The 19,915-nt window shown below is 47.2% G+C and overlaps 1 protein-coding gene across 10 annotated transcripts in view; it reads right to left on the minus strand.

Annotated features, from left to right (window-relative positions):
• The window catches only part of ppfibp2b (PPFIA binding protein 2b), a 270,248-nt gene that overhangs the window by 44,543 nt on the left and 205,790 nt on the right, over positions 1–19,915 (minus strand). For 9 of the 10 annotated variants that reach the window (XM_067994225.1, XM_067994223.1, XM_067994222.1 and 6 more), the window contains 7 exons: positions 18,511–18,572; positions 17,445–17,520; positions 15,756–15,862; positions 14,615–14,679; positions 9,973–10,033; positions 9,197–9,235; positions 7,308–7,476 (listed from right to left, as the gene is read on the minus strand). In XM_067994225.1, the coding sequence (XP_067850326.1) occupies positions 7,308–7,476; positions 9,197–9,235; positions 9,973–10,033; positions 14,615–14,679; positions 15,756–15,862; positions 17,445–17,520; positions 18,511–18,572 (579 nt within the window). The remainder of the gene's footprint in view (positions 1–7,307; positions 7,477–9,196; positions 9,236–9,972; positions 10,034–14,614; positions 14,680–15,755; positions 15,863–17,444; positions 17,521–18,510; positions 18,573–19,915) is intronic. The other variant, XM_067994228.1, reaches the window with a different exon arrangement.

Below are 19,915 nucleotides of genomic sequence, written 5' to 3' on the forward strand. Positions count from 1 at the left end.
AAACCCTACAAAAGTTACTGATAATGTTTAACAGCAGATTAACAGTCAGTCCGGGGTACAGTAGTGTCGTGGTTATATTATCCAGAGGCCTAGAGTGATAAGCCAGAGGAACACAAGTTCAAATCCCACTGTGGCATTTTAAAAAATTCGTTCATGGGATGTGGGCGTCGCTGGCGAGGCCGGCATTTTTGCCCATCCCTAATTGCCCTTGAGAAGGTGGTGGTGAGCCGCCTGCTTGAACCGCTGCAGTCCGTGTGGTGAAGGTTCTCCCACAGTGCCGTTAGGAAGGGAGTTCCAGGATTTTGACCCAGCGACGATGAAGGAACGGCCGATATATTTCCAAGTCGGGATGGTGTGTGACTCGGAGGGGAACGTGCAGGTGGTGTTGTTCCCATGTACCTGCTGCCCTTGTCCTTCTGGGTGGTAGAGGTCGCGGGTTTGGGAGGTGCTGTCAAAGAAGCCTTGGCGAGTTGCTGCAGTGCATCCTGTGGATGGTACACACTGCAGCCACTGTGCGCCGGTGGTGAAGGGAGTGAATGTTTAGGGTGGTGGATGGGGTGCTAATCAAGCTTTGTCCTGGATGGTGTCGAGCTTCTTGAGTGTTGTTGGAGCTGCACTCATCCTGGCAAGTGGAAAGTATTCCATCACACTCCTGACTTGTGCCTTGTAGATGGTGGAAAGGCTTTGGGGAGTCAGGAGGTGAGTCACTCGCCGCAGAATACCCAGCCTCTGACCTGCTCTTGTAGCCACAGTATTTATGTGGCTGGTCCAGTTAAGTTTCTAGTCAATGGTGACCCCCAGGATGTTGATGGTGGGGGATTAGGCGATGGTAATGCTGTTGAATGTCAAGGGGAGGTGGTTAGACTCTCTCTTAGATGGTTCTTTGGAGATGGTCATTGCCTGGCGCGAATGTTACTTGCCACTTATGAGCCCAAGCCTGGATGTTGTCCAGGTCTTGCTGCATGCAGGCTCGGACTGCTTCATTATCTGAGGGATTTTGTGAATTTAAAATTCAGTTTAAAAAGAAATAATAATAACTTTTGGAAATAAAAAGCTGGTGTCAGTAAAATGACCATGAAGCTTTCAGATTGTCATAAAAACTGGTTCATTAATGTCCTTTAGGGAAGGAAACCTGCCGTCCTTTCCCGCTCTGGGCCTATATGTGACACCAGTCCCCACACCAACGTGGTTGACTTTTGGGGAACGAGGGATGGGGCAAAATTACTGGTGGAAAATCCCAAGAATGAATAAAAAACAGTGCGAGTCAGCACAGCTTAACTTCAGTCACCAGTCAGGACACTAATCCATGGTTTTCATGGGAAAAGAGAGAGAGAATCACTGAACTTAACTCCTGAAACACAAGTTAAAAATCGCAGAATTTCATCTGATAAAATCGGATGCACAATCCATCCTCAAAGCTCAACGCTGCTTAATTCAAGTGACCCAATATCGGACTGTAAATCAACGGTCCAGGCTGTGAAACCAAAGACCAGTAAGACCGAAAGGCGACAGAGAGTCGGGATAATGGGTAGGTACTCACATTGGCAGGATGTGACTAGTGGAGTCCCGCAGGGTTCTGTCTTGGGGCCTCAATTATTCACGATATTTATTAACGACTTAGATGAAGACATAGAAAGTCTCATATCTAAGTTTGCCGATGACACAAAGATTGGTGGCATTGTAAGCAGTGTAGATGAAAACATAAAATTACAAAGGGATATTGATAGATTAGGTGAATGGGCAAAACTGTGGCAAATGGAATTCAATGTAGACAAATGTGAGGTCATCCACTTTGGATCAAAAAAGGATAGAACAGGATACTTTCTAAATGGTAAAAAGTTAAAAACAGTGGATGTCCAAAGGGACTTAGGGGTTCAGGTACATCGATCATTGAAGTGTCATGAACAGGTGCAGAAAATAATCAAGAAGGCTAATTGAATGCTGGCTTTTATATCTAGAGGACTGGAGTACAAGGGGGCAGAAGTTATGCTGCAGCTATACAAAACCCTGGTTAGACCGCACCTGGAGTACTGTGAGCAGTTCTGGGCACCGCACCTTCGGAAGGACATAATGGCCTTGGAGGGAGTGCAGCGTAGGTTTACTAGAATGATACCCGGACTTCAAGGGCTAAGTTACGAGGAGAGATTACACAAATTGGGGTTGTATTCTGTGGAGTTTTGAAGGTTAAGTGGTGATCTGATCGAAGTTTATAAGATATTAAGGGGAACAGATAGGGTGGATAGAGAGAAACTATTTCCGCTGGTTGGGGATTCTAGGAGTAGGGGGCACAGTCTAAAAATTAGAGCCAGACCTTTCAGGAGCGAGATTAGAAAACATTTCTGCACACAAAGGGTGGTAGAAGTTTGGAACTCTCTTCCGCAAATGGCAATTGATACTAGCTCAATTGCTAGATTTAAATCTGAGATAGATAGCTTTTTGGCAACCAACGGTATTAAGGGATATGGGCCAAAGGCAGGTATATGGAGTTAGATCACAGATCAGCCATGATCTTATCAAATGGCGGAGCAGGCACGAGGGGCTGAATGGCCTACTCCTGTTCCTATGTTCAATCGGGCACTAATCCCCCCTCCTTGGCTTCTTGCCCTCGGGAGGTTACAAAAATGCTGCACGTGGAGGAAAGCAGCTTGTTCCTATATAAGAATCACGGAATCGTCGAGCAGAACGACGACTTGTTCGGTCACCGTGAGGCAGTGGTTATTAGTACAACAAACTGGTCAAATCCACCAAACACCTGACTGAGAACCAATCGGCAGGTTTGGCTATTTTAAAATGAGGGTTATGAGAATTTTTGTAATCCTTAAATTAATTGCATTCCCTTTGCATTTGGTAATAAATATCATTAATCCTTCATTGAGCAGCACGCACAGTTACTTATTTAGTTGGGATTGATCGGATGCTCTTCCCTTGTTCCGATTTGTGCAAGGGTGGACAGTATAATCAGAGAGCAGGTTCCTTTCGGGATCAATTAAACATTAATCGAGGGATAGTCATTACCAAAAGACAAAAAAGGGAAATGGAAGCTTTCGAGAGTTTTCTTTACAAGACGAGAGAAGATGAATCCGCTCGGTATAAAACAGTTAGCAAATCAAAAACACCCACACAATTCCGGTTCGATGCACTCCACACGGCAATGAAAATCAGTGGGGGGGCGTGGTATCTGTAGAGGGCGAGTCGATCTGTCCCACCAGACTACTGACCCCTTGGTGAATACAAAAAAACTACCGCGTTAAAATGTAACAGCATCGTTCCTGTGCCAGCTTTCTGAAAGACCTATAAAAGTCGATCAAATAATGAGGGGCATAGATAAGGTAGATAGTCAAAATCTTTTCCCAAAGGTAGGGGAGTCTATAACGAGGGGGCATAGATTTAAGGTGAGAGGGGAGAGATACAAAAGGGTCCAGAGGGGCAATTTTTTCACTCAAAGGGTGGTGAGTGTCTGGAACGAGCTGCCAGAGGCAGTAGTAGAGGCGGGTACAATTTTGTCTTTTAAAAAGCATTTGGACAGTTACATGGGTAAGATGGGTATAGAGGGATATGGGCCAAGTGCAGGCAATTGGGACTCGCTTAGTGGTATAAACTGGGCGACATGGACATGTTGGGCCGAAGGGCCTGTTTCCATGTTGTAAACTTCTATGATTCTATGATTCTATCCCACTTGGTCGCCCATTCCCCTGCCTTTTCCCCCCTGCAACTTTTATTTTTGAATATTTCTCATCGTTCCTTTTAAAAGCTATTTTGGATTCTGCTTCTCCCGCTGTTTCTAACAGGATATTCCAGTGTCCTGAAAAAGCTTTGCATATACATGTAAAAAGCAAATTTCTCCTAAACACTCCCTTTTGTTCAGTCCTTAAGATAGCTCTTCTATTGATTTTGAACTGTACAGTACCTTACATCAAAAGGTGAATTTCAGATATTCCCTACTTTACATAACGTCTAAAGCAAAACTGACATGCAAACTCGCTCAGTGAGCTAATCGCTCGTAAAACTGCGAGAAACAGCATGTACAGTGACTCATGTTATTTTACACGAGTGATTTTATTACTTTCCGTCCCATGTCACTCAAACACCCCGGACCCAACCCCACAAGCTGAGAGGACGAGGTGGAAGCTGACAGTCAACACCGTCTCACCAGGTTGGTGTGCGAACGTGACCTCTTCTTGGAGAGGTCCCCGCTCAGCACTCCCACCACGGCACGGCACGTCACAACCCACAGAGAGTTGGGATAAATGGTTCATTCTCGGACTGGCAAGCAGCAGCCAGTGGCGTTCCGCAGGGGTCGGTGCTGGGTCCCCAACTCTTTACAATCGATATTAACGATTTGGAGGAGGGGACCGAGTGTAACGTATCAAAGTTTGCAGATGATACAAAGATGGGAGGGAAAGTAGAGAGTGAGGAGGACATAAAAAGCCTACTAGGGGGATATAGGCAGGCTGGGTGAGTGGGCGGAGATTTGGCAGATGCAATACAATATTGGAAAATGTGAGGTTATGCACTTTGGCAGGAAAAATCAGAGAGCAAGTTATTATCTTAATGGCGAGAAACTGGAAAGTACTGCAGTACAAAGGGATCTGGGGGTCCTCGTGCAAGAAAATCAAAAAGTTAGTATGCAGGTGCAGCAGGTGATCAAGAAGGCCAACGGAATGTTGGCTTTTATTGCTAGGGGGATAGAATATAAAAACAGGGAGGTATTGCTGCAGTTATATAAGGTATTGGTGAGACCGCACCTGGAATACTGCATGCAGTTTTGGTGTCCATACTTAAGAAAAGACATACTTGCTCTCGAGGCAGTGCAAAGAAGGTTCACTCAGTTAATCCCGGGGATGAGGGGGTGGACATATGAGGAGAGGTTGAGTAGATTGGGACTCTACTCATTGGAGTTCAGAAGAATGAGAGGCAACCTTATTGAAACATATCAGATTGTGAAGGGGCTTGATCGGGTGGATGCGGTAAGGATGTTCCCAAGGATGGGTGAAACTAGAACTAGGGGGCATAATCTTAGAATAAGGGGCTGCTCTTTCAAAACTGAGATGAGGAGAAACTTTTTCACTCAGAGGGTAGTAGGTCTGTGGAATTTGCTGCCCCAGGAAGCTGTGGAAGCTACATCATGAAATAAATTTAAAACAGAAATCGACAGTTTCCTAGAAGTAAAGGGAATTAGGGGTTACGGGGAGCGGGCAGGAAATTGGACATGAATTTAGATTTGAGGTTAGGATCAGATCACAAGGTCTTTGACTCTTGAAGTGAGCATTGTTTAGAGGGTTGAGTTGGGTTGGTTGGATTGCCATAGATTCTTACAGCACAGAAGGAGGCCATTCTGCCCATCGTGCCTGTGCCGGCTCTTTGAAAGAGCTGTCCAATTAGTTCCCCCCCCCCGCCAACTCTTTCCCCATAGCCCTGAAAGCCATGATCTTATTGAATGGCGGAGCAGGCTCGAGGGGCCGATTGGCCTACTCCTGCTCCTATTTCTTATGTTCTTATGTTTATGTTCTAACCGTGATCAGGAACCCGACTTGTGACGCATGAATCAACATCGAACCTGCAACAAGTCAATCTCACACCTCCACCCATTACCTGACCTCCTTCACTGGTAATAAATACACACAGTGTGTCTTCAGGGGAAAGAGTGGGGGGGGGGGAACTAATTGGACAACTCTTTCAAAGAGCCGGCACAGGCACGATGGGCAGAATGGCCTCCTTCTGTGCTGTAAGAATCTATGGCAACCCAACCAACCCAACCCAACCCAACCCTCTAAACACTGCTCACTTCAAGAGTCAAAGACCTTGTGATATGAGATGAGATATTTTATATTTCTTTATCATTTGGGTACAGGAGCCATAAGGAATTTTGGTTACATGCAAAGGCAGAGTTAGTGAGGAGCTACTTAGATGTAGAGAGAGATGCTTCCACTGGGGATACGGACACGTATATACATACATACATAAACATAAGATAATCACTAATAAATCCAAATGAGAATTCACAAGAAACTTCTTTACCCAGAGAGTGGGAAGAGTTTGCTATCACAAGGAGTGGTTGAGGTGAATAGCATAGATGCCTTTAAGGGGAAGCTGGATAAACACATGAGGGAGTAAGAAACAGAAGGTTATGCTGATAGGGTGAGCTGAAGAGGGGAGGGAGGAGCATAAATACCGGCATGGACCAGTAGGGCCGAATGGCCTATTTCTGAGAATACAACTCCAATTTGTGTAATCTCTCCTCGTAACTTAACCCTTGAAGTCCGGGTATCATTCTAGTAAACCTACGCTGCACTCCCTCCAGGGCCAATATGTCCTTCCGAAGGTGCGGTGCCCAGAACTGCTCACAGTACTCCAGGTGCGGTCTAACCAGGGTTTTGTATAGCTGCAGCATAACTTCTGCCCCCTTGTACTCCAGTCCTCCAGATATAAAGGCCAGCATTCCATTAGCCTTCTTGATTATTTTCTGCACCTGTTCATGACACTTCAATGATCGATGTACCTGAACCCCTAGGTCCCTTTGGACATTCGCTATAGCCAATTCTATGGCCAAGATTAATCTAGTGTGGCATCATGCAATTAATAAAACCAGCCCACGTTTTCACTGAATGAAAAAATATTAATGCATGCATTGGAACAAATTCATTAATGGCCCTCAATCACTAGGTTTAGCAACATGGAACTATCTTGGGATGGGGGGGGGGAAAAGCATTGAGTATCAGTTTGATTAAAACTATTTTAGTGACTAACTGATCTCCCGTGGCATTGCTCAAGCTCTGACGTTTGGTCGCTAACCTGGCCTGCCCCTTTAAGGCAGTTAACAAATAGCGACAATTGCCTGGGTTTGCCCGAGGGCTGTTGGAACTGCCCGTGAATTTCAGGCTCCAGGTCAACGAATGGCTTTCTTTCGCTGCCGCTTTGCATCCGTGACACAATAAAACCCAATCGTTTCTGTCCCTCCTGCCATTTGCCCCCCTTCGAAATAATTACAGCGAGCAAAAAGTTTGAAAAAAAATCTCTCAAGGATTGGAACGCTAAAGAAACGAAACAAAGTTTTCACGTTTCAAACTGGAACCGATCGCTGCGATTTATTTGCAGGATGCAAACACCAGAAACGGGAGGAGGCCATTCAGCCCCTCGAGCCTGGTCCGCCATTCAATTACACCAGGGTTTTTGAGAAAAGAGCAGCATGAGGGGCATTAATTCAATAGTTCTTCCAAAGAGCCGGCACAGGCACGACGGGCCGAGCGGCCTCCTTCTGCGCTGTCGGATTCTACGTTGTGAAGTGCACGTTACCAGTCGATACGTACTCAGGTTGGCGGCGGCGTTCTCCCAGTCTTCGGGGATCACGGGCGTTCTGCTTTGGACTGCGGTCACCCTGCGCGGCTGCGGAGAGTGCTCAGCGTTGTCCCGGTGATTGGACTGTGGGAGTTTCCCCGGAAGAGTCTGGTACTTGCTGTTGTCCAAGTAAGTCTTGCTCTGGTGGACAAAGCAGAATAAAAGACAACGGAGAAGAAACGCGCAATAAAAGACTGAGCCATCACGAAGCTACCGGACGTTAGAGCTACCAAAGATTGCGAGCCAATGGTTCCAGGTTGGAGTCGCGCTCAATAGGAGCGAGTCAGACATCCTAGATTCCCGGCCCGACTGATTTTCAGGCTGTTAGAACATAAGAACATAAGAAATAGGAGCAGGAGTAGGCCAATCGGCCCCTCGAGCCTGCTCCGCCATTCAATAAGATCATGGCTGATCTGATCCTAACCTCAAATCTAAATTCATGTCCAATTTCCTGCCCGCTCCCCGTAACCCCTAATTCCCTTTACTTCTAGGAAGCTGTCTATTTCTGTTTTAAATTTATTTCATGATGTAGCTTCCTGGGGCAGCAAATTCCACAGACCTACTACCCTCTGAGTGAAGAAGTTTCTCCTCATCTCACTTTTGAAAGAGCAGCCCCTAATTCTAAGATTATGCCCCCTAGTTCTAGTTTCACCCATCCTTGGGAACATCCTTACCGCATCCACCCGATCAAGCCCCTTCACAATCTTATATGTTTCAATAAGATCGCCTCTCATTCTTCTGAACTCCAATGAGTAGAGTCCCAATCTACTCAACCTCTCCTCATATGTCCACCCCCTCATCCCCGGGATTAGCCGAGTGAACCTTCTTTGTACTGCCTCGAGAGCAAGTATGTCTTTTCTTAAGTATGGACACCAAAAACTGTATGCAGTATTCCATTAGCCATTAGCGTCAGCCATGGCTCTTGCCTCTGAGTCAGAAGATCATGGGTTCGAGCCCCACTCCAGAGACTTGAGCACATAATCCAGGCTGACACTCCCAGTGCAGTGCTGAGGGAGTGCAGCACTGTATGGAGGTGCCGTCTTTCAGATGAGACGTTAAACCGCGGCCCCCGTCTGCCCTCTCAGTTGGACGCAAAAGATCCCATGGCCACTATTTCTAAGAAGGTCGGGGGAGATCTCCCCGGAGTCCTGGCCAATATTCGTTCCAGCATCACTAAAGCAGATCATCTGGCCATCTGTGAGACCTTGCTGTGCGCAAATTGGCTGCTGCGTCTCCTACATTACAACCGTGGCAACACTGCAGAAAACAGCGGCTTGGAGTACAATGCTCGTATTGTCCTGTTGTGGTTATGTTACTCGACTAGTAATCCAGTGTGAGTTCAAATCGCACCAAGGCAGTTTGAGGATTTGAAATCAGTTTAAAACATTTGGCCATGAAGCGATTAGATTGTCGTTAAAAGCCCAACTGGTTCTCTAATGTCCTTTGGGGAAGGAAACCTGCCCTCCTTACCCGGTCTGGGCCTATATGTGACTCCAGTCCCACACCGACGTGGTTGACTCTTAATTGCCCTCTGAAGTGGCCACTCAGTTGTCTCAAACCCGCTAACAACAGTTCAAGAAGAAAGCCCACCGCCACCTTCTCAGGGCAATTAGGGATGGACAACAGATGCCAGCCTTGCCAGCGACGCCCACATCCCGAGAACGAGTAAAATTAATATCGTGATAAAACACTCCAGAAATTTCATTGGGGGAGGGCCAAGTTGGCATTCCCCAGTGTGAGATGTCAAACAAAGACTCGCATTCCCATAAAACACGCAAGTGTATGGATGAAGGAGTGAGAGAACGACCGACAGACAGGCAAGAGGAGCAGCGGAGAGGAGGTTAAATAAATGAGTTAATACCTCAGACTGTGTGGGTTCCTCACTGTCCCAGACTGAGAGCTGTTGGTTTGCAGGAGGAGAGAGAGAGGGGGGGAAAAGGTGGAATCAGTTCAGCATGGATCGATGGAGGGAAAAAATTAATTAATATTGACATCTTGTTAGTTCACATGCCACACACAGAGATACAAATGATATTCGGTTATGAATGCATTGTTATGAATTACAGAGGTCGAAGGGCTTCACTCAGGGAGAAACACTCTCAAAAATGGGACGCTGTGTTTGTACAGATCCCAGAGAATCAGCAATTTGGGTATTAAAAACAGCTCGACATTGCTGATTAACAGTTACCAATGCATGAAAATCAGTATATCTAGGTTTCACCGTAGATGTTACATGGGAGAGAGGTTTGAGTGAGGGTGGGAGAAATAGCATCCAATTTAGTGACAAACACACAGGTCAGATTCACACACCTTTTAATGAGGCTTGGTAGGTCCCCCAATTACTTTGGATTTTCTTTTCTGAAGTCCTGAACTATTACCAAAGCTCCCTCGATATTCCTGCGATCCTTCCTCCCAATACTGCCACCCCCACCCCGCCAATACTGCCGCAAGACATTGGTCGGGCTTAATTCCAGATGAAGTCTCGAGTTCCTGTGACTGGCTCTGGTTGGGTCCACCTGCTAAGTCTTAAACACCTCTCCAAAAACGAGAGTTGGGGGGGGGCGGGGGGGGGGGGGAATCCAAACTCGAGACTTCTGCGCAAACCCGAACTTCAGTGCGAATGCCCAGCGCTCTAACCTCCTCGGGTCGCCCCCTGGTCAGTTCCTCCAGACTAGTCGACGTCTGCCTCTGTTGTGTCCTGCGGGAATTCAAAAAAAAACAACCAATGTACACCCACGGTAAATGCGACACAATCGGTAGTGCGGGAGTACAGGCCAAAGGAAAATTCTTCACGCCCTCCCTGCACGAATAGCGAAGAGGCTAGCTGACCTCCCTGTGGCGCTGCTCAGGGAACTGGAGAACTTTTACAGAGCATAGCTGCTAACCTGGCCTGCCCCTTTAAGAGCGCTGCAGCGAGGCTTCCAAAGCTCTGTTGGCATGGGAACAGGACTCTGGGCTTATCATCACTGGGGTGGAGAGTCCCAGGAGCTGTCTTTCTAAATGAGACGTCAAACCGAGCACCCTTCTGCCCCTTTAATTTATAAGTAAATCTCATGTATAGCGCAGACGTGTGACGTTTGCGGGCAGATGCAATTGCACTCTGACTGACCTCAAACCGTTCACACGCGCACACACACTAAAAAATTACCTGTGGCACTCCCCCTCAAGAGGTACTTCAGCAGCGGCCTTGAAAGAAACAGGCCGGGTTAGCAGCTAAACACCATAACTGTGCTCGGAGCTCACACTTACCGTTGAGCAACACCAGCGGGAGATCAGCTAGTCACATTTCTACTTCCTGTTCGACTCACCAATGCCTGTTTGCCGTGATCTCTTCACCCGGAGAACGGTTCCTCTCAGGATGACCAGGCCCTTTTCTGAATTTCAGATAAGGCACCGTCAGCGTTGAGTTGCAGAGGCTGAAATTGCTTGAGGTAGTGACTGTCTCACCGTGGGCCGACCAAAGCAAAATGCAAAGCAACAGAACTTTAGGCGGAGGGTGGGAGATGGGGGCTTGGAGCCAGAATGACGCAGGAACAGGAACTGGTCAAAACTACCAAGAGCTGGCGTATCAGACTCCCAAACAGAACAATGGAACAGATTCACTGTCTCTCGAGAAAGACGCTCCCAAATTTATTTATTTTTATTCGTTCATGGGATGCGGGCGTCGCTGGCGAGGCCGGCATTTATTGCCCATCCCGAAACGTCAAGCCGAAGAGCATCATTTCAACACTTTAGGAGTTGAGGGACACCTTCTCGAGTGTGATTCCCCCCAAACTCGGAGGGAGCTGACTCTTCCCCGTGTTTTATGTTGCGATGTCATCGTTTTTGCGTCCTTACACCAATATCACAGGCCCGTTACACTTCACTACAAAATGGCTGCCTTCCCTCAGGTTCGCCCTGTGAAGAACACTCGCTTTAACATGGCTGGCCTCCACCCCTGTGGATGTCTGTAGACTCCTCTCTGCCATTGTTTCCCCTCTCCCCTCTCTCCTTCCCATCGTCTGATTTCAAGAACAGAAGAAACAGGAGCAGGAGTAGGGCATACGGCCCCTCTCGAGCCTGCTCCGCCATTCAATAAGATCATGGCTGATCTTCGACCTCAACTCCACTTTCCCGCCCGATCCCCCTATCCCTTGATTCCCTTAGTGTCTAAAAATCTATTGATCTCAGCCTTGAATATACTCAACAACTGAGCATCCACAGCCTTCTGGGGTAGAGAATTCCACGACCCTCTGAGTGAATAAATTTCTCCTTATCTCAGTCCTAAATGGCCGACCCCTTAGACTGAGACTGTGCCCCCTAGTTCTAGACTCTCTAGCCAGAGGAAGCAGCCTCTCAGCATCTACCTTGTCGAGCCCTCTCAGAATCTTATATGTTTCAATGAGATCACCTCTCATTCTTCTAAACTCCAGAGAGTAGAGGCCCATTCTACTCAACCCCTTCTCACAGGACAACTCTCTCATCCCAGGAATTAATCTAGTGAACCTTCATTGCACCGCCTCCAAGGCAAGCATATCCTTCCCCAGATAAGGAGACCAAAACTGTGCACAGTACTCCAGGTGAGGTCTCACTAAACCCCTGTACAATTGGAGTAAGACTTCCTTACTCTTGTACTCCAACACCCTTGCAATAAAAGGGCAACATGCCATTTGCTTTCCTAAGTACACCCCAGTGTGCATCCATCATTCTCTTACTCGTAAGTCCCCATCTGCATTATTTTCTCTATCTCTGTCCTGACTATGTTTTTTTTTTAGTCGTTCATGGGATGTGGGCGTCGCTGGCGAGGCCGGCATTTATTGCCCATCCCTAATTGCCCCTTGAGAAGGTGGTGGTGACCCGCCTTCTTGAACCGCTGCAGTCCGTGTGGTGACGGTTCTCCCACAGTGCTGTTAGGAAGGGAGTTCCAGGATTTTGACCCAGCGACGATGAAGGAACGGCCGATATATTTCCAAGTCGGGATGGTGTGTGACTTGGAGGGGGAACGTGCAGGTGGTGTTGTTCCCATGTGCCTGCTGCTCTTGTCCTTCTAGGTGGTAGAGGTCGCGGGTTTGGGAGGTGCTGTCGAAGAAGCCTTGGCGAGTTGCTGCAGTGCATCCTGTGGACGGTACATACTGCAGCCACTGTGCGCCGGTGGTGAAGGGAGTGAATGTTTAGGGTGGTGGATGGGGTGCCAATCAAGCGGGCTGCTTCGTCCCGTCTCTTGCTCTAGCCTTTGTGTCTGTGTGTTTCTGTCTGTACCTCTGGTGTGCGCTCTCTCTCTCTCCCCCTCTCCCCTTGTGTGTGTGTGGTTCTCTCTTTGTTCCGGTCTCATCTGTGGTTCTCTTCCCCCACCCCTCCCTGTGAGTGCCACTTGTCCTCTGTCTCTTTCTCTCTCTCCCTCTACACGTACCTCTTGCTCACCCGATCTCTCTCTCACACGCTTCTCGTCTGTTCCCGTTTCTCTCTCTCCCTCACCCTGTCCTACATTGTTTTGACTCCCTGACATGTTGGAGCACTGGCCTGCGGGGTTATCTGAAGCAGGGCCAGATGCGACCAGCCTGTCACTCCAGGCCCCATTAATGAGGCAAGATGGTTAATCAATCATCACCAGTGCCCTGAAGGACAGTGGACATGCTTGGCTCAGTCTGTCAAGGAGAATTGATTGCCTCATGTGTCTGTGCTTTGCTTCCATATGTGCACATTACAATTTGGACTTCTGGGCTGTGGATCGGGCCCCAATTAATGAATTAGTTGCCTTTAGGCATGGCAATGAAAAGGAGATCTCCAAAAGTTCCTCGTGCTAGTCTTCATGTTAATTTTTTTTAAGTATAACATTCAATGAGAAACATTCCTGGAGATCAGGTCCCTTCCTCCATATTCTGTTCTCACATTCACCGTGTTTCTTTCAACCAATTACTGTAAATTAATCCTCAGATTACCTCCTTAAAACCCAACTCTTTGACCAAGCTTTTGGTCACCTGTCCTAATATCTCTCCAAGTGGCTGGGTGTCCGATTTTGTCTGATTACGCTCTTGTGAATCGCCTTGGGAAGTTTTTACTCCATTAGAGGCTCTATATAAATGCAAGTTGTCGCAGTTGTGATGTCGCATCGCTGACTCAACTCTACTTTGACATCTGTTACCATTCTGTATTCGACCCGTAGACCTAAGAACATAAGAAATAGGAGCAGGAGGAGGCCAATCGGCCCCTCGAGCCTGCTCCGCCATTCAATAAGATCATGGCTGATCTGATCCTAACCTCAAATCTAAATTCATGTCCGATTTCCTGCCCGCTCCCCATAACCCCGAATTCCCTTTACTTCCAGGAAACTGTCGATTTTGTTTTAAATTTATTTCATGATGCAGCTTCCTGGGGCAGCAAATTCCACAGACCTACTACCCTCTGAATGAAGAAGTTTCTCCTCATCTCAGTTTTGAAAGAGCAGCCCCTTATTCGAAGATTATGCCCCCTAGTTCTAGTTTCACCCATCCTTGGGAACATCCTTACCGCATCCACCCGATCAAGCCCCTTCACAATCTTATATGTTTCAATAAGATCGCCTCTCATTCTTCTGAACTCCAATGAGTAGAGTCCCAATCTACTCAACCTCTCCTCATATGTCCACATCCTCATCCCCGGGATTAACCGAGTGAACCTTCTTTGTACTGCCTCGAGAGCAAGTATGTCTTTTCTTAAGTATGGACACCAAAACTGTATGCAGTATTCCAGGTGCGGTCTCACCAATACCTTATATAACTGCAGCAATACCTCCCTGTTTTTATATTCTATCCCCCTAGCAATAAAAGCCAACATTCCGTTGGCCTTCTTGATCACCTGCTGCACCTGCATACTAACTTTTTGATTTTCTTGCACTAGGACCCCCAGATCCCTTTGTACTGCAGTACTTTCCAGTTTCTCGCCATTAAGATAATAACTTGCTCTCTGATTTTTCCTGCCAAAGTGCAGAACCTCACATTTTCCAATATTGTATTGCACCTGCTTCCATTTAGCGAGCAGATCATTTGAAACTACAGTAACACACGACCAAACCAACCATCCAACATGGCTGTCCCTAACTCAGCAGGTTTAATGGCACCATAAAAGTTCTCAGAGCAGAAGGGAGCCATTCGGCCCATTGTGCCTGCGTCGGCTTTTTGCCCGAGCAATCCCAGACTAATCCTGCCACCTCCCTCCCTGCACCTCGGTATCTTACTCTGCATCAAATATTCATTCACTCATCCCTTAAAAGGGATTCAATGGTCTCTGCCTCAACTCCCCTTTCACAGTCAGGTTTTCTTACCTCATTTCAAACTCGACGGGCGTCAGGCGAGATCCCACGGGGGACGAGGGGACACCGGGTGAGGCCTGTATTGAAAACACAAGACAGGATCCCAAAAGAATCATAGAATCATAGAAGTTTACAACATGGAAACAGGCCCTTCGGCCCAACATGTCCATGTCGCCCAGTTTATACCACTAAGCTAGTCCCAATTGCCTGCACTTGGCCCATATCCCTCTACACCCATCTTACCCATGTAACTGTCCAAATGCTTTATAAAAGACAAAATTGTACCCGCCTCTACTACTGCCTCTGGCAGCTCGTTCCAGACGCTCACCACCCTTTGAGTGAAAAAATTGCCCCTCTGGACCCTTTTGTATCTCTCCCCTCTCACCTTAAATCTATGCCCCCTCGTTATAGACTCCCCTACCTTTGGGAAAAGATTTTGACTATCTACCTTATCTATGCCCCTCATTATTTTATAGACTTCTATAAGATCACCCCTTAACCTCCTACTCTCCAGGGAAAAAAGTCTCAGTCTATCCAACCTCTCCCTATAAGTCAAACCATCAAGTCCTGGTAGCAACCAAGTAAATCTTTTCTGCACTCTTTCTAGTTTAATAATATCCTTCCTATAATAGGGTGACCAGAACTGTACACAGTACTCCAAGTGTGGCCTTACTAATGTCCTGTACAACTTCAACAAGACATCCCACCTCCTGTATTCAATGTTCTGACCAATGAAACCAAGCATGCTGAATGCCTTCTTCACCACCCTATCCACCTGTGACTCCACTTTCAAGGAGCTATGAACCTGTACTCCTAGATCTCTTTGTTCTATAACTCTCCCCAACGCCCTACCATTAACGGAGTAGGTCCTGGCCCGATTCGATCTACCAAAATACATCACCTCACATTTATCTAAATTAAACTCCATCTGCCATTCATCGGCCCACTGGCCCAATTTATCAAGATCCCGTTGCAATCCTAGATAACCTTCTTCACTGTCCACAATGCCACCAATCTTGGTGTCATCTGCAAACTTACTAACCATGCCTCCAGAAAGGCTGGGGTTATGAATGATTAAAGTGTAAGTTCATTTATAATACATGCAAAAATAAAAACATCGCCGTACTTTGAAAGGCAACTTTATAATCATTACCTCTGGTCTCATTACTTCTGAGTGGGCCATTTTAGTGGGGGTCGCAATCATTGAACAGACACTTAACTCTTCTTCACTGCTTCCCATTAGCATTCTTTCAGAAGACCCTGAAACAAGATGTCAGGCAAATTTGCTGTATGTTTCGACAGTTGTGTTAGGAACATAGGAACAGGAGGAGGCCATTCAGCCCCTCGTGCCTGCTCCACCATTTGATAAGATCATGGCTGATCTGTGATCTAACTTCATATCCCTTAATACCTTTGATTGCCAAAAAGCTATCTATCTCAGATTTAAATTCAGCAATTGAGCTAGTATCAATTGCAGTTTGCGGAAGAGAGTTCCAAACTTCTACCACCCTTTGTGTGTGGAAATGTTTTCTAATCTCGCTCCTGAAAGGTCTGGCTCTAATTTTTAGACTGTGCCCCCTACTCCTAGAATCCCCAACCAGCGGAAATAGTTTCTCTCTATCCACCCTATCCGTTCCCCTTAATATCTTATAAACTTCGATCAGATCACCCCTTAACCTTCGAAACTCCAGAGAATACAACCCCAATTTGTGTAATCTCGCCTCGTAACTTAACCCTTGAAGTCCGGGTATCATTCTAGTAAACCGACGCTGCACTCCCTCCAAGGCCGATATGTCCTTCTGAAGGTGCGGTGCCCAGAACTGCTCACGGTGCTCCAGGTGCGGTCTAACCAGGGTTTTGTCTGGCTGCAGCATAACTTCTGAACGACTTGACTATCTGTATAAAGGTTTTGAGATGAGTCCACCTCACTTTAGGCATCACAGTGTCGCATTCTCGGGGATGTGGGCGTCGCTGGCAAGGCTGGCATTTACTGCCCAAGGTGGTGGTGGGCCTCCTTCTTGAACCGTTACAGTCCGTGTGGTGAAGGTACTCCCACAGTGATATTCTTTCCAGCAGTTTTTGATACAACGGAGTGGTTTGCCAGTCCACTTCAGAGGGCAGTGAAGAGTCAACCACGTTAGTGCGGGGACTGGAGTCACTTATAGGCCCAGACCGGGTAAGGACGGCAGGTTTCCTTCCCTAAAGGACATTAGTGAACCAGTTGGGCTTTTACACAACCTGACAGCTCCTGGTCACTTTTACTCCCGGGCTCCCCTCTGTAAATCCTGAGACCCCTTTGTAAATTATTACACTCTCTCGGGGACCCCTTGCAAATACTGACAAGCTCCTGTAAACCCCATATATATATATATATATATATATACACGCCAACACACTCCCTGTCCTGACTGCTGAAATATAACGCAATGTATCCAATGCAGAAAGTGATTTTCTTTTCTTTAAAAGCAGTATATACAGCAACAGAAATAAATTGCCAGTAAATCAGCCAGAAGAGGAAGGAGCAGGAATAAAGAAAGAGAGAATGCAGACTCCTCGAGACATGGACTTCATGGCGCGTGGTGCGTCTGTCCGCAGATGGACAGAGACCTGATAGGGTGAGATGAAGTAAGTTGGGAGGAGACTCGTGTGGAGCATGAACCAGTTGGGCCGAATGGCCTGTTTCTGTGCTGTGCACTCGATGTGACCTCATCTTATGGGCCCCCTTGGATCCCGGCTTCAAAATCTGTGGATATAACTACAGGGGCAAAGTAATTTGGAAATAGAAATTAGTCTCATCAGTTTGGACGAAGACTAGAGAAAGAAACTTGGTGAACCTCCTTACCTTGGGCCATTAAAATCATCTGCTTCATCATTTTACACTGGGTCAAGAGGAAATTCAACTCTTCGATTCGACGGTCCTGTCGATGAATAAAACCGTCTTTGAAATGGTGGGGGAATCCAGAGCAAAAGAAAAGGGGTGGGGGGAAGAGGAAAGGGGAAGGAAGGGAGAAGGGGAAGGAAGGGGGAGAAGAGGAAAGGGGAAGGAAGGGAGAGAAGAGGAAAGGGGAAGGAAGGGGGAGAAGAGGAAAGGGGAAGGAAGAGGGAGAAGAGGAAAGGGGAAGGAAGGGGGGAGAAGAGGAAAGGGGAAGGAAGGGGAAGGAAGGGGAGGGAAGGGGAAAGAAGGGGAAGGACGGGGAAGGAAGGGGAAAGAGGAATGGGGAAGGAAGGGGAAGGAAGGGGAAGGAAGGGGAAAGAAGGGGAAGGAAGGGGAAAGAGGAATGGGGAAGGAAGGGGAAGGAAGGGGGGAGAAGAGGAAAGGGGAAAGAAGGGGAAGGAAGGGGAAGGAAGGGGAAAGAGGAATGGGGAAGGAAGGGGAAGGAAGGGGAAAGAGGAATGGGGAAGGAAGGGGAAGGAAGGGGGGAGAAGAGGAAAGGGGAAAGAAGGGGAAGGAAGGGGAAGGAAGGGGAAAGAGGGGGAAGGAAGGGGAAGGAGGAATGGGAAGGAAGGGGAGAGAAGAGGAAAGGGGAAGGAAGGGGAAAGAAGGGGAAAGAGGAAAGGGAATGGAAGGGGAAAGAGGAAAGGGAAAAGGGGAAAGGGGAAGGAAGGGGAAAGAGGAATGGGGAAGGAAGGGGAAGGAAGGGGGAGAAGAGGAAAGGGGAAGGAAGGGGAAGGAAGGGGGAGAAGAGGAAAGGGGAAGGAAGGGGAAGGAAGGGGGAGAAGAGGAAAGGGAATGGAAGGGGAAGGAAGGGGAAAACGAGGGAAAGGGGAAAACGAGGGAAAGGGGAAGGAAGGAGAAAGAGGAAAGGGGAAAGGTGGAGGGAAAAGGGAACAAGGGAAAGAGGAGGGAGGATGGGTAAAGGGGGACGGAGGGAGGGAACGGGAGAATATTACTGGATATTATTCCTTACCTTTTCTTCATTTGCAGCCAGCAAGGAATCCAATCTGACCTTTAGCCTTTGCACTTCCTGGTCTGTAACAGAGTCAGTTAAATAATCATTCGGTTTGGGACCATGTCTCCTGCACTCGATAATTCCTTTAAGCCCCAAAGGAAAGTTACTTTTGTCAAAGAAAGTTTAAAACAATTACTTAAATTTCACATCAATGAGAACTTGTAAATCACAGAATCGAGGCGTAATCTTTCATTTAAATGGCGAGTGAAACATTTAATGCCAATTAACAAATGCGCGATCGTGCAGCCTGATTAGTGAGTTAGAACCAGCGCTGGTTAATGAAGCAGTCAAGCAACGCGCATTGTCTTAATCCGCGCAGGTCCGACGAGGGGTTAAACTAATGCAAGTGCAGAAATAAAACGGGCAGCATTTTAGTATGAAGATGCAAGACGAGGGCCAATATCAACGGACAATATCCAACAGATGACATTCTGCCAGTGGGTTAAGTTCCACGAGCCAAACCAAACAGATTCTGGTGGGAGTTGAATAGATAAACTATAACTAGATTTAATACAATATTAACGTTATAACTCCATGCTGATTGGTTGTGTATTCCTTTTGACCGAACTGACATGTTGAAACGTCATCTTTTTGGACGATCAAGTTTGGGTTCCATGGTGGCCATGTTCTGCGTTACTCCCACCAGTTGGGATGGGTGCCGTGTATGTCCAGCAAACCACACCCAAAGCGGGCGATCGTTTGGGCTGGCCGGTTCACGATTACGGTGCACGTCGGGTGAAACGACGGGCCTGGGCAGCCAGAGCGCGGAGGTAATGTTTATAATTTTATCTTGAATCTTGTCCCACCCCCGTGCTCTTGCGGAAGGTGTTTAGCCCTGGACGTTCCAGCACCTAGTGGGCTCTACAAGGCAATGGTCGGGCCGCAATTAAACTGCAGTTTTGGGAATCAAATTGTCGAAATCATACATAGGATGATACCGAACAGAAGGAGGCCATTCAGCCCATTGTGCCTGTGCCGTCTCTTTGAAAGAGCTATCTGATTAGCTCCCCCACTCCTACTTATTCCCCATAGCCCTGTACCTTTTTTCCCTTTCAAGTATTTCTCCAATTCCCTTTTGAAAGTTATTATTGAATCTGCTTCCACCGCCCTTTCAGGCAGCGCATTCCAGATCATAACAACTCGCTGTGTAAAAAAATGTTTCCTCATGTCGCCTCTGGCTCTTTTGCCGATCACCTTAAATCTGTGTCCCCTGGTTACCGGCCCTCCTGCCACTGGAATCAGTTTCTCCTTATTTACTCTATCAAAACCCTTCATGATTTTGAACACCTCTATCAAATCTCCTCTTAACCTTCTCTGCTCTAAGGAGAACAATCCCAGCTTCTCCAGTCTCTCCACATAACTG

This window comes from Heptranchias perlo, chromosome 12 (genome assembly GCF_035084215.1).
Source record: "Heptranchias perlo isolate sHepPer1 chromosome 12, sHepPer1.hap1, whole genome shotgun sequence".
NCBI classification, from domain to species: domain Eukaryota; kingdom Metazoa; phylum Chordata; class Chondrichthyes; order Hexanchiformes; family Hexanchidae; genus Heptranchias; species Heptranchias perlo.